The following is a 13,398-nucleotide window of genomic DNA, read 5'->3' on the forward strand; positions in this document are numbered from 1 at the left end:
TTCTGGCTGGGTGCAGGGAGGAATGTATACAAACCTACACAATGTCTAGGACAAACGAAAATGGAAATGCCTTTTCTGTGGCTTGCTCTGCAGTGAAATTGGCAAACTGTGTTCATACAAAATAAGTTTCTGGAACTGTTAAAGCTAATACCAAGGGATGGATTATATATGGTGTCACCTGCTAGGTTTCAGTTGATTGTGTATCCTGGCCAGTGTTATAGCCATAAGCATCACCTTTACCAGAATTTTGCATCCCCCAATGCTAAGGAAGAAAGCTATTCAGACACAGGTTAGATCTGATCCACTACCATGAAAAGTTTTAATTTCACTATTACCTTTGATTGGCATTCTGCTCATTAGTCCAACCACTTTCTTTGCTTTGGCAGTTCATTTTGACCCAAGATGCATTTAGTAGCAGATTATGAAATGGCAGGTTAATTTAGAAAATCCATTTTCCAGCAGTCTGACTATTGCACAATGTATGTATGTTTTTGGTTGCTAGCTTTTATTTATTTATTTTGCACATTCCCTATTTTGTGTGTGTGTGTATATATATATTCCTTTTATTTTTTAAAGGATTGGACCTATCCCATGAGAAGAGAGATGCAGGTATGACACTTTAATTTGTTCATTTGAGCCAAAACCCAGTGGCTCATTGAGTAAGTACATGGAGTTGCCAACTTAAAGACTGGTGTAAAACTACCCCAGGCTTTTAGATAGTAGGCTGAACGTATTGCAATATATGTGCCTCCTTGGGTGTGGGTGCATGCTACATTGTTCTTGAATTCCCTGCTCCTGTAGGGCAGTATGAGACAGGTGGCTGCTAGCAATCTCTCTTCTAAACACGTGCTGTGTAGTATTTGAGGTTTAAGTAGGAAGGGAGGGATTTCTAATGGTGGAGAGATGAGTGGACAGTCAAATGAAAGGTGACTGAGATCAGTCTTACAAAGTCAAAAAACGCTGTTCATTGGGGATCTTGGCCTCTCTCCCAACACCTAAAACATATAGTATTTTGCCTTTATAAATGTTTTAGAACTACAAATAGACTAGCACTTTGCTTCTGCCTTAACTTCATTCAGAAGCAATTGTTCTCAAATAGCAGCCTTTGGGGAATGTAACTTTTGGTATCATGACTTCTCAGCCAAATCCTTGCATAATGATCTTCAGACATGCCTGAAATGGAGGAGGGATAACTGGGTACAAATTCATCATTTGTTATTATCACATAAAGCGAAATGTCTTATTGTGTATATCTAGTGGATGTAAATGAGCTTTTGGAAGTACATAAGATGATTCGACTGCAGGTTGACTCCAGCTCATACTTCCACTGAAACCCACTATTTAAACCAGGACAGGATAAGGTGTGCCAGTCTAACTTGAACTTTGTCCATATAAAGGATTTAATTTCTCTTTCAAAAATAAGAGTCTGTTCCTGTGGATCACATTTCTTTTACTTTGCAAATTTTTTTCCCTAGCTCTGTTATAAATGACACTTGATAAATTACTTGTTTCCATGATCACAGTTGGAGTTGGGAGTGCAGTGGATTTTTAACTAAGTTTTTTGAGTTGATATTTGTTTTTCCCCCCCATAGGAAATTTTACCTGGGTTATTTTTAGGCCCATATTCTTCAGCTATGAAAAGCAAGGTACGTTTTTTTTCCCCAAAAATATTCTTCTTTAAGTAAAAAAGTTCTTGCAAAATTGTTCTTGGCATATTGTAACATAGTTGTGAAATAATAGATTGCAGATTTAGGCAGCTTTCTGAAGTCTTTCAAGTATGAGCTCGGTATAAATGAGACAAGGTGAATGAGGAAATATTTTATTGTGCCATCACCTTTTGAGCTATCCAGATCTCTTCCTCGGGTCTGGGAAAGGTACTCTGAGGGGATGCCTAAAAGTAAAGAAGAGCCTGCGGCAGGCTCATGTCTACTGACTCAGGCTTGAGATGCTGTGGCTGTTTGTTTGCTGTGCAGACTTCTTGCTCAGGTAGGAGCTTGTGCTCTGGGGTGCCCCAGCTCACAGTCTTAGAACCTGAGCACTCATCCAAGCCCAAAAAACTACACCGTAATGAAACAGTCCCATGAGCACCACTCAGCAGCCTGGACTAGCCACAGGTGTTCCTTTGTGGAGATATCCCCACGGTCACAGCTGAACGTGAGCAAACAGTGTTTAGCGCTGCAGTTCTGAAACTGTGGGTTGAGACCCCATTGTCATGGGGTCACCAGAGCTACCATTAGACTTGCCAGGTCCCACAGCCAGTCAAAGCTTGAACCTCACTGCCTGGGACCAAAGCTCAAGGACTTCAGCTGTGGGTGATGGGATTCATGTTCTAACTTTCATTTCCCTCCCGCCCTCGACGATGGAACAGTCTCTCTCACTTTTCCCACAGATGTGCAGAATGAATGTTGTTAGTGCCCCAGGGCAGATGTGATGTGCAACACATCACCTCCATAGCGGTGCACACAACAAAATTGACCTGGTGGGGATGGGGCCAAGAGGTTTGGAGCCAGGATGGGGCCCAGGGCCAGGGTGCAGGGGTGTGAGGGTTTTGGCTGGGACGGGTTCTGGGTGGGATGCGGATGAGGGGTCTGGGGCGCAGGTGGCCGGGGGCTTTGACAGGGAGAGAGGAGTCCCGACAGCTCTCTAATGTCACAGTAGCACGTGGGTTGGGAGACGCAGGTGCCTCTGCCTGTCGCAGCAAGGCGCACGTCCCCTTGTCGCAGGCTTGGCCTAGGGGAGGGATTCCTGTCCCCTGACAGTGGCAGGCCCAGACCTGCTCTCAGGTCAGAGGTGGCCCCTTTGCCCAGCCAAGACTAGTTTCAGGGGGTGGGGAGGGTGTGTGTCCCCCCCGGCTGCAGTATATCCAGGGCTGGTTTCAGGCTGAGTGGGGAGAGGTGCCTCTCCCTCTGCTGTGGCAGGTCCAAGCTGGGTGGTTTCCCTGGACACCTGCCCAGTGCTCAGTATCTTGTTGCATAGCCACACAGTTTACAGGGAACTTAGCCATGGAACTCAGGCTGCTGTTTCCCGCCTGGGCTCATGTAGTTATTTTGGTTGTCAGGAGGGAGAGGTCCCACTGCTATGAAGACTGAGAACCCCTGGGCATATGAAGTGAGCACTTACTGTAAGAGACCATTCAAGGTGAGGTGGCTTAGCTTAGCGTAAGCCATTATCTCACATTCTATCCTGTATTTGGCTCTGGTGCTCTGAGGGCCCATCCACTGTATAGCTCGATGTGGGCAGTGTAGTCATGCTTTATCACTGGAGAAGGGCACTCTCAGATTTAAAAAATACCCACCCTGAGTAGAAAGCGCTGTCTGTACTAGCCCTTTTCCACTGGAAAGCGGGCCCCTCCCTATCAACAGAAGTTGGTCCGACAAGATATTAGCTCACCCACCTTGTCTCTCAAATACCTTGAGACCAACACAGCTACAGCAACTCTCTCTAGCTGATGTACGGTCTGTTTCCTTTATTACACTCTGTCTTGTGAGACTCACTGTTCTCAGGCAAGATGGAGGTAATCCGGGGCCACGAGTACACTCTGACATAAGTCCCCTGGCAGGTGTCATCCTGCTGTGGCCCTATACTCCTCCCAGAGCAGAGAGTCTTGGAGTTGACACCTCATTCTGATACATGGAGCCCTTCAGTTCATACCTCTCAGCTGTTATTTCAGGCTCTCTGCAGACACAGACACTTTCGCACCTGTTACAACCAGTTCATGTTTTACGATCACAAGAGTGCAAAGGGGATTTTTTTTTATTTTTTTTTTTGAAATGAAAGCTGAAAGTCTTTCATAAGCACACGCCTGGGGTGTTAACTCCTCAGGTCAGACCCTGAACCAGCTACAGTGATTTATTCACCTCTCTGTGTCGCATACTACTATTCTAGTCACTCCAGACAAAAGGATCTGATACTGGATTGTATAAACAAGTATTCAGTGACTTCCCTGAAGGGTGATGATTTGTTATAAGGATTTGTTATTCACCATAATTAACAAAAATCTAACTTTATAAATTGACTTCTACTGACTTTGTAACAAGAGTAACTCCCAATGACACAATATCCAATGTCTGAATAAAATAAAGAACAGCACTCAAATATTTTCTTGTCACAATCTACATAAAGATCTGTTAAAATCATAGGTCAGATTAGTCAATATATTTATGTAGTGTGAACTAAGGTGGCAGGTTTGCAAAATTATGTCATAGTTGAAAATATCACTTCTCACTTGCTGTGAACTGGTTCCATCAAGATTCCATGTTAGTAATATTATCACATGAACTTGAGAGCTGTCACAGAAGTTGAAAAGTGTGTTCTGGACAGCGACACTAGTTTTTTTTTAAACCACTTCTCTGCTAGAATTTTTGTCCCTACTAGTTGTGGCATTCTTCTTATACCCTTACATTTAATTAATTGATTTAAATATATCTTTTGATCTTTATAGGAATGTTGGAGTCTCCTCTTTAATATGTTTACTTTTCATATACTTGGCTGATAATCTCAACCTAGCGTGTCACATCTATATTTTAAGAATAGCTTGTACATTTTATAACTGCTGTTTTCTGTCTTTTTTTCCTTTAAGTTGACCCAAATTCTTATCTTTTCCAGCTACCTATACTTCAGAAACACGGAATAACCCATATAATATGCATACGGCAAAATATTGAAGCAAATTTCATTAAACCAAACTTCCAACAATTATTTAGGTAAGAAATGAATGTAACATCATTCTGAAAAAAAGTGTAACAGTATTGGCGATGAGATTTTTTTAAAGTGTTTTCCTTATTGATGATGTGCCTCTCACAAATAGTTATGTTTGTATTAATTGTCTGAAAAAGCCTCACTAAGATAAACAAGGTTTTGTCAGATAATCTCTAAGATTCGAATTTGTCCCACTAAGCCACAAAATACTCTGATATGCCAAATGAACACACAAATGGAAGGCTCCATCTGTCTTCCAATTACAGATCTGGCAGTTCTGGGTGTATTTTGTTGTAGGAAGTTGAAAGACTGTTGCAATAACTGAATCAGACTATATAAGCAGCTTTTTGTGGCACACAGGGCTCCCAGAAGAGTGTTCAGGTACAATTTTACATCTTGCAAGTGCCTTTTTTGTGTGTCGGGGGGGGGGGGGGGGGGGAGGAGCCAGTACTGTGCCAGCCTGCCCCCCACACCACCCCAAATCCCATGACTGGGGCTGCTGAGGTGCCAGTACTCAGTACTGGCAATTACCAGCACCAAAAAAACCTGCACCTTGATAATACTGGGAATATGAAATAGCTATTTAGTTACGTTATATAGAAATTCACACCCTGGATGGTCCTCTGCATCTTTGATTCCTAAGCGGTCTTGCATTATCTCATTCTTTCAGCTGGGGACTGGAGAGGATCTTTCAGATTCAGTCAGAAACATATAACGCCTCACAGGGGTTCTACACACACAGGAGTCCTAGAATTGAGTCTGGAAAATGAGGTGGTCTTGCATTTAATAATGAACAGTTCAGCAATTTTCTGAGCGATATTGAGGCAGAGCTCTCTTCCATTAATAGAAAAATAAGATGTAATACTGTTGTACACTCACCATAACTCATAACTGTTGTACACTCACCATTGCAGGTATTTAGTCTTGGATATTGCAGATAATCCTGTTGAAAATATAATACGATTTTTCCCTATGGTAAGTATCTTGGTGTGTCAGTTTGACTGTGTTGGGGATGGAGCAGTTCACTGTCGGATTTTCCAAAGTGACTGCTGATTTTGGGCATTGCAATTTTTCAGTGCCTAATGTGAAACATTTTATAATGACTTCTGTTCCCGGCTCTGCCACTGCCTGCTGAGGGACCTAGATCAGGTCAGTTTGCTGCTCTGTGCCTCAGTTCCCCATCTGTGGAACTGGAATAATGATACCGACCTCTTTAAATCACCTTACGATGTGCTGAGGAGCGGTACAGCACGAGAGAGAGGTGGTGATAGTTATTATTAGTGCTTGGTTTTCAATGGGTGGCTCATCGCTTTCCAAAAACCAGGCCCAATTAAGCTGTCACAGGAAGTGTACCCAGAATGGGTTGTTATTTTGGAAAACCTTGGTCTCTAAGAACCAATCCTGTATTTTTGTTTTCCTTAGAGCAAGTATTAGTACAGGTCAGCTAAAGATGAAAGGAAACTGGATGGTGAAAAATTGAAATTCGTTTTCTGGAAGCATATCAAAATCTCCTTTAAAGGACTTCAGAGGCAAATTTCATAATACAAAAAAATCACTTTAATGCTGATACACCCTGGAAAGTTGTGCAGAAAAAGTTGGTTAAAGAAATGCTGAACTTCAGTTTGTGTACTTACCATTGTTTCTGAGAGAATCAAACCATTTTATGGGGGTCCCTCCCTCCCCCATGAAAGTTTCTTGCAGGGAGAACTTGCAGCTTACAGTAGTCTCATTGTTTTCATAGTGTGGACCACCTGATGGACGGTTTCCTGGACCACATCATTCCTAATCATGAATCCATTTTAGATCACACAGCATCCCTGTAGCAGGCCTTGCAGTTTGATATGGCCATATGTGTGTACTTTCAGCAGTCCAGTGCAGTCAGGCCTGGTTCTGTCTTTGAGGGGGAAATGCCTTTTTTGTTCATCGCTTTTCCTCACTGTGCTCCTTCAGTGTACTACTTTGTAGCTACTGACCTTCTCCCCATTCCCCTGCACATGCTGCCCTGCTGCCTGGTCTCTGCGCTATTCCTTGTAACTGTTTTACTTTGGATAGGCCTTTCTCGCTAATGGGTATGGACATTCAGGGTGGCTCTTGTTCACTCTTATGTAGCAGTGGTGCTAACAAGAGATCTCATTTCTAACTGCTTTGAAGGTTACCAGGCTCTCCTATGAAGTTAGGAGACTGAGGGCCTGAGCAGCAGCTGGGAACAAGGACGAGCCAGTGCTATATGACCTTCTCGTGTTGGTCCAGAGAGCTCTTTAAACCACAAATCCCATGTTGTAGGTTTATTAGCACATGAAGCCTAAACAATATTCCTAAAAATAAGGTCCTTGGAAAATGTAAGGTGGCTTTTAAAATTAGATATATCGACATCAGTGTAATTCTTAGTAAGTACTCTCTTGTGACCCAGATTATACTTGTTTTTGGTTATTTTGCTTTTTATCTGTTCCCTTCCGGACAACAAACTGTTTGCATAGAATTAGCATGCATAACTTGGGATCGTATTGGGATTACAGATAACAAACTGTGTGGTAATGCTTAACTAAAATGTAATTAATTTCTGATTTACCTGTTAAATATCTTCAGGAAGCTATTAAGTAACTGTCCACCAAAACTTTTCTCAGTATCTCAATTCCCATAAAAACCTCTAATTTCTATGTAGAATAGTTAAGTGACACATTGGGTTATAAAAATCTTGAATCTTTTACATAGTGAGTAATGAAAGGTGTGAAAACTCTTCAGATTGAAAATCTAAACATGGTGTTAGTATTTGCAGCTCTAATTGGAACTGCATGTCTTCATATAACCCATACAATCTTTTCCCTATAGACTAAAGAATTTATTGATGGAAGTTTACAAACTGGAGGTAAACTTGGATTCACTTTTTCTTTGATTTACCTAATTTCCTAATAGCTTGTTACAAAGCTATAAAAATCCACTTGCTTTGTTGCCTGTATCTGGACGTAAATACTTGTAACTGTTATGTACCTTAGTGGGGATTTCTGGGTGTGTGGGGTTTTTTTTTGGTGTTTGACGGGTACTTGTAATTTTTCATGCTCGTAAAACTAGTCCTAACATTGCATATTAATATAGGTCCATACAAACTATTTTCCTTCCATTCTGCCCAAACTTGTATAATCAAACTATTCCTATTACAGTCTTTACACTATAGACTTGATTGTGCTCTGGAAACCAATATCATAAACTTGGGTTTTTGTTTTTAAATGTAGTGCTTTGCTCCTATACTAGTATCCTGTTAGCATGCATCCTAGTTAGTGTTCTAGACCGAAATCAAACGACGTGTAAGACGTTTAATCTATTATTCTTTAGAAATAACTTGATGTTGCATAGATGTGTTTAAAGTGAAAAGCTGATAAACTTGGGAAAGGATCATTCTTACCCATCTCGATAAGCAATTCTCTGTCTTCCCAGGAAAAGTTCTTGTCCATGGAAATGCAGGGATTTCTAGAAGGTAGGAACCTTTTTCCTTTTTTTCTTTTGTTTATTTAATCATATGCAGGATTGTTTTTCTTAATTGTTTCTTCCCTTCCAGTGCTGCCTTAGTTATTGCATACATTATGGAAACATTTGGGGTGAAGTACAGGTAAGAAAAATGCATTTAACTGATTTGTAATTTAGTTGGCTCAAGTTATCTGCAGAAACTGAAACAAGTTTTAATTGAAAAAAATGCTTATGGAACATTGGTCCATGTGCACTTTAAGATAACTTCCCTTCCCAATCACATACTTAACTGCAAATGTAAAATGATAATATTACTAAGTTTAAACCATTCCGAACTTTCAAAGGGATGTACAGCTTCCTACCTGCAGGGTGTAAGCCAGCCTTTAACTCTTGGCAGTTGAGCAGAGACTTTTCCCTTTGGGCAGATTATCCCACAGAGCAGGTTTGCTTACAGCTTCCCCTGAACATATGGAGACAGGGTACTGGACTAGATGGACCACTAGTCTGTGCCAGTGGAGCAGTGCCCATGTTCTCACCTGCTGTAAAAGTCACCCAGTACAGTTTAGATCTCTAGGTGCGATGTTGGGTAGCAGCCTTGTGGCTCTAAGCAAAGTGGAACCTCAAGGTACCTAAAGCCACCTTTTCCCACACCTCCAAGCTACTCGAGGAATAGAAGGGCAAGTTCTAACAGTCTTTTAAAGAAACACGGCTTTCCACAAGAATTCAAAGCCAGTAGGTCTAGACCATGGGTGTCCAACCTTTTGGCTTGCCTGGGCCTCATTGAGTGAAGAGGAATTGTCTTGGGCTGCATATAAAATATATAATATAGTTAATGTATATAAATCACATAATAATGTTACAAGTTCACGATCTTGTGGGGCGCATTATTAGCTATCCAGGGCTGCATGCAGCCCGTGGGTTGGACACGCCTGGTCTAGACTGTTGTAGCTGTATTTATTTTGTCAGTCAATAGAGATGACTGCATTCTAGATCTTTTTTTTCCATTAAGGGATGCATTCACTTATGTTCAAGAAAGAAGATTCTGTATTAATCCTAATGCTGGATTTGTCCATCAACTTCAGGTAATATTTTTTTCCCTATGTGTATACTTAATGCAACTAAAATCAGTGTTTCTTGACCGGTTTAAAATTAATCTAACTAGGATGTTTGGTGTCACACTCTGACACTCATTTATCTGGAACCAGTGAGGGAAGATGATTTATCATTTTAATCAGTTAGCAAAATCAAACTGAAAAAAAGCAATGTCAGACATGAGTAAGAAATTAAAATTGGTTATTTCGTACATCAGCTTAAGGCTCCTTAACTACTAGTTAGTCTGCAGGCAGGCGAGGAATCCCACGCAGGTATTGCAATCCACATTTATTGGCCTAATATCACAGAAAAGAAAAATTAACATTTAATACAGAAAGCTGAGTAGTAGGGTTTGAAGTCACCATACACCAAATTCAATAGCCATGTTGTATAAATGGCTGGGAAACGTCAGGGATGATGTGCTGAAATGGGCTTGTAATGCTTGGCAATCATACACTTGGCTAGCTGGTGGTGAGACAATTTAGTTTTATTTTTATGGTGCCTTATTTGAAGGATTCCTCTTCTCTTCAGTAATTTGATTTCTAAATGTGTGGTATTTGTTTGCCAGTAAAATAATACTGTATCTTCATCTCCATGACCCTGTACTACTGTGTTGCTGCCTAAAATCACTGCAGTTGGCCTCTGTTTAAGTTGTCGTTAGTCAAGGTCCCCTTTCTTGAGCACAGCTGCCTCCTTTTGCCTAAACATCCTTCCTCTGGAACCTGTGTTCGTGCAATTTTATTGTCCTCCTTGGGCAATGCCCCTGCTGTCTGGTGGATGATGTCTCTTTCCTCCACCCTCCCCCATCTCAGCTGAAAGCTAATTGCAGCAAGCAAGAACAATGGAGCTAACAGGATGGATCTGCTCCAATAAGCATAACTCCGCATTTACTGTACATTTTGGCTATGTAAGGACATCGAAATAGGCTACTTCGACGTGTATCTTCTACACGTCCTCCAGGGCTGGTGCCGTCGACATTCCACATCAAAGTAGCAACGGGGAACATCGAAAGTAGCCGCCTCGGAAGGAAATGCGGAGTGTCTACACACACACAAGCGCCCCCTGTTGAAATAAGGGGCCAGCAAAGCCCCAAGCCACTCCCTTTAAAGGGCCTCTCCCAGACACACTTGCATTGCACAGCACGAGATCCACAGAGCCGACAACCAGTTGTAGACCCTGTGCATGCAGCATGGACCCCCAGCTGCAGCAGCAGCCAGAAGCCCTGGGCTAAGGGCTGCTGCACACGGTGACCAGAGAGGCCCGCAGGGGCTGGACAGAGTGTCTCTCAACCCCTCAGCTGATGGCCACGATGGAGGACCCCGCTATTTTGAAGTAGAGGGACGCGGGTCATCTACGCACGCCCTACTTCGATGTTGAATGTCGAAGTAGGGCGCTATTCCCATCTTCGGATGGGAATAGTGATTTCGATGTCTCACCGCCTAACGTCGCTTTCAACGTCGAAATAGCACGCGGCACGTGTAGACACGATGCATGCTATTTCGATGTTGTGCCAGCTCCTTTGAAGTAGCTGGCCAGTGTAGATGCACCCTTTGTGCCCACAAACCCTCATCTGACCTTTGTCCTAAGCAGTTTTCTCTCTGGCTTAGTCCTGTGTCTCCTTCCTTTGCAAGTCGCCTTGCACAACGAGTAGCAATGTCCTTATTTTTATTTTAGGAATATGAAGCCATCTATCTAGCAAAATTAACTATCCAGATGATGTCACCTCTGCAGCTGGAGAGATCGCTGTCTGTTCCATCTGGATCTACAGGTGAGAAGTCTTTTCTGTTGTGCGTAATCCACCCTTCTCCTTTAAAGACAGTGATGTGATTGGTTTTGTGACGTGATCTCCATTGGCACCGATGCAGCTTACTTGTACAGTGCATCTGTATCTCGCTGGATGAAAAGTGACTTCCAACTGGTTTATAGGGGATACCTGCAAATCTGTGTCTAGGATAGAGTATTGAAATGTTCTTGTTCCCTGACTGGCTGGCTTTGTGGTATGCATTCCCAGAACCTGCTGAAAGCCCAGACCCAGATGCGTAGCCAACAATCCGAGCATATTCCATGTGTAAAGCCCTGGCAGCTCTGGATTTTGTTGTGTTTGTTGAGAGAACTGGGCACTTTTAAAATGTGACGCTGTCTCCCTACCTAACAATGTCTCCCCCTCTCAAGTTGTCCCAGCAGCAGCTTCTGCTCAGACTATGTCCGGAGCATGAGTGATGATAAAAAGATATGGATTTAATAGCATCCACCCACTGTGCATGCTCAGCTATGATTTCTCAATTGCTTAATTCATTAATTTGCCCTTTAATGAGACTGAATTTGAACTGCTTGCTGTAGCCATGGCAGACGACAAAATGCGCTCGGACTGTTTTATAGGGGGAAAAGTGCTCTCTTTAATTCTCCTATAAGCCAAATGGCTGAATGTACTTGGCTCACACTTGGGGTGGAGGGGAGGGAAGCCTAGGCAGAGACCTAATCTGGAAAGCTTCACCCCACAAGGTGAAAGTTTTGGAAGGTTGAATACGTGCTGATTGGCATTTCTAATGCAAATGGTCTTGTGATCTTCATTATAATGAATATATGGAGATATATGTATCTCACAGAGCTGGAAGGGACCATCAGAGGTCATTGAGTCCAGTCCCCTGCCTTTTCAGCAGGACCTATCGCCAGCTCTACCAGATTTTTTTTTAAAATCCATTGGCCCTAGATCCCTAAATGGCCCCCTCAAGGATAGAGCTCACAACCCTGGGTTTAGCAGGCCAGTGCTCAAACCACTGAGCTATCCCTTCCTGCAAAGAGTAGATGTTTAAAATAGAGTAGGTTTTTATAATAAGAGACTTCTTAAAGCATATGTGCTGATCATTTTCTCAGGAAGCTTGAAGCGAACACATGAGGATGAAGAAGAATTTGGAAATATGCAAGTGGCAGCAGCCCAGAATGGGTGACATGTAAGGCACCACTGTTCTCAGAGACGGTGTATTCCTCCACGTGGAAGTGAAGAAAAGTAGAAAAGAGAACACAAAACAATGGACACACCCATAGCTTCTTTTCAAATACATGTTGCTTCCAGATGTAAATCTGCCTCTGCAACACACTAAGCAACATTTTAATATGTTGGACTTCTTGAATGAATAGATGGCACTGATTGTTTTACTCTTTTTTTACACTTTACAGTTTTATTCTATACCAAGATTTTTGGACTTGCAAAGAGGTATTATTGCAATAATGCACTTTTCATACTTGAAATTTCTTTATTTGTATGATAAAAGTTATTACTTTAAACAAAATGCAAGCTGGGGGGATTTGTTTATAAAGTTATTTGTAATTTATAACAAGAGACTTTAGTAAAGAAAAATTTGCTAAAATTCTCTGTGTTCTAAGTATATATTGCAGCTTAAAGTTACTTTTAGAAACATACAAAAAGTGGAAAGATACACACTTTACAAACTTCCGTATACCTTCTGCTGTTAGCAGTGAAAACCACCAATTATCTGGACAGCATTGACTCGTTATCTTCACACTAAAACTCCAATGACTGACTTTACTTAAACCCTTGTATCCGAGTGGAGCATAGGTCATCTACACATTTCCTCCAGTTCACTCTGTCTCAGGACAAAACATCTATTTTTCTCCAGGAGTATCCCAGTTGTTGTCCTTCAGTCTCAGTAGATCTTTCCCATGTTGTCCAAGGTCTTCCTCTTTTGCATTTTCTTCATGGGTTGCATGTGACAGCATGACAGACTGTGCTGGATGATGGTTTCTGAGTGTGTGACCTAGCCATCCCCGCTTTTCTTCTCTTGCTTTGAACGTCAAGTGGTTCTTGTGCCCTGTTCTGAAGGTCCTCATTTGTGACAGTCTTGCCATTTGATATGAAGGATGTACCTCAGGCACCTGTTCATGAATGTCTGTAGCTTGTGATTTGGGGGGGGAAAGAAAAAGAAAACCACATTATGTACCAGTTTATTTTCAGATAGACTGAATACCTTCTGGTTAGTCTTTGCGAAGAGGCAATACTGATCTAAGCAACTCCATTAGTATAACACAAGCTAATATAATTACTGCATCTCATTAAACTATTAAATAAAATGGTCATGTGTTAAACTAAGCAAGGGGAAAGCCACTGTTGCAACTTGATGTATATTG

General features: G+C 41.9%; 1 protein-coding gene across 1 annotated transcript in view; it reads left to right on the forward strand.

Annotated features, from left to right (window-relative positions):
- Positions 1-12,579, forward strand: part of STYX (serine/threonine/tyrosine interacting protein) — a 29,029-nt gene extending 16,450 nt beyond the window's left edge. The window contains exons 2-11 of the mRNA XM_074996221.1: positions 577-609; positions 1,593-1,646; positions 4,606-4,703; positions 5,613-5,673; positions 7,528-7,564; positions 8,131-8,170; positions 8,252-8,302; positions 9,170-9,242; positions 10,927-11,020; positions 12,127-12,579. Of these exons, the coding sequence (XP_074852322.1) occupies positions 577-609; positions 1,593-1,646; positions 4,606-4,703; positions 5,613-5,673; positions 7,528-7,564; positions 8,131-8,170; positions 8,252-8,302; positions 9,170-9,242; positions 10,927-11,020; positions 12,127-12,200 (615 nt within the window). The 3' untranslated portion in view covers positions 12,201-12,579. The remainder of the gene's footprint in view (positions 1-576; positions 610-1,592; positions 1,647-4,605; positions 4,704-5,612; positions 5,674-7,527; positions 7,565-8,130; positions 8,171-8,251; positions 8,303-9,169; positions 9,243-10,926; positions 11,021-12,126) is intronic.
- Positions 12,580-13,398: the final 819 nt, after the last annotated feature.

Source organism: Carettochelys insculpta, chromosome 6 (assembly GCF_033958435.1).
Source record: "Carettochelys insculpta isolate YL-2023 chromosome 6, ASM3395843v1, whole genome shotgun sequence".
NCBI lineage: Eukaryota > Metazoa > Chordata > Testudines > Carettochelyidae > Carettochelys > Carettochelys insculpta.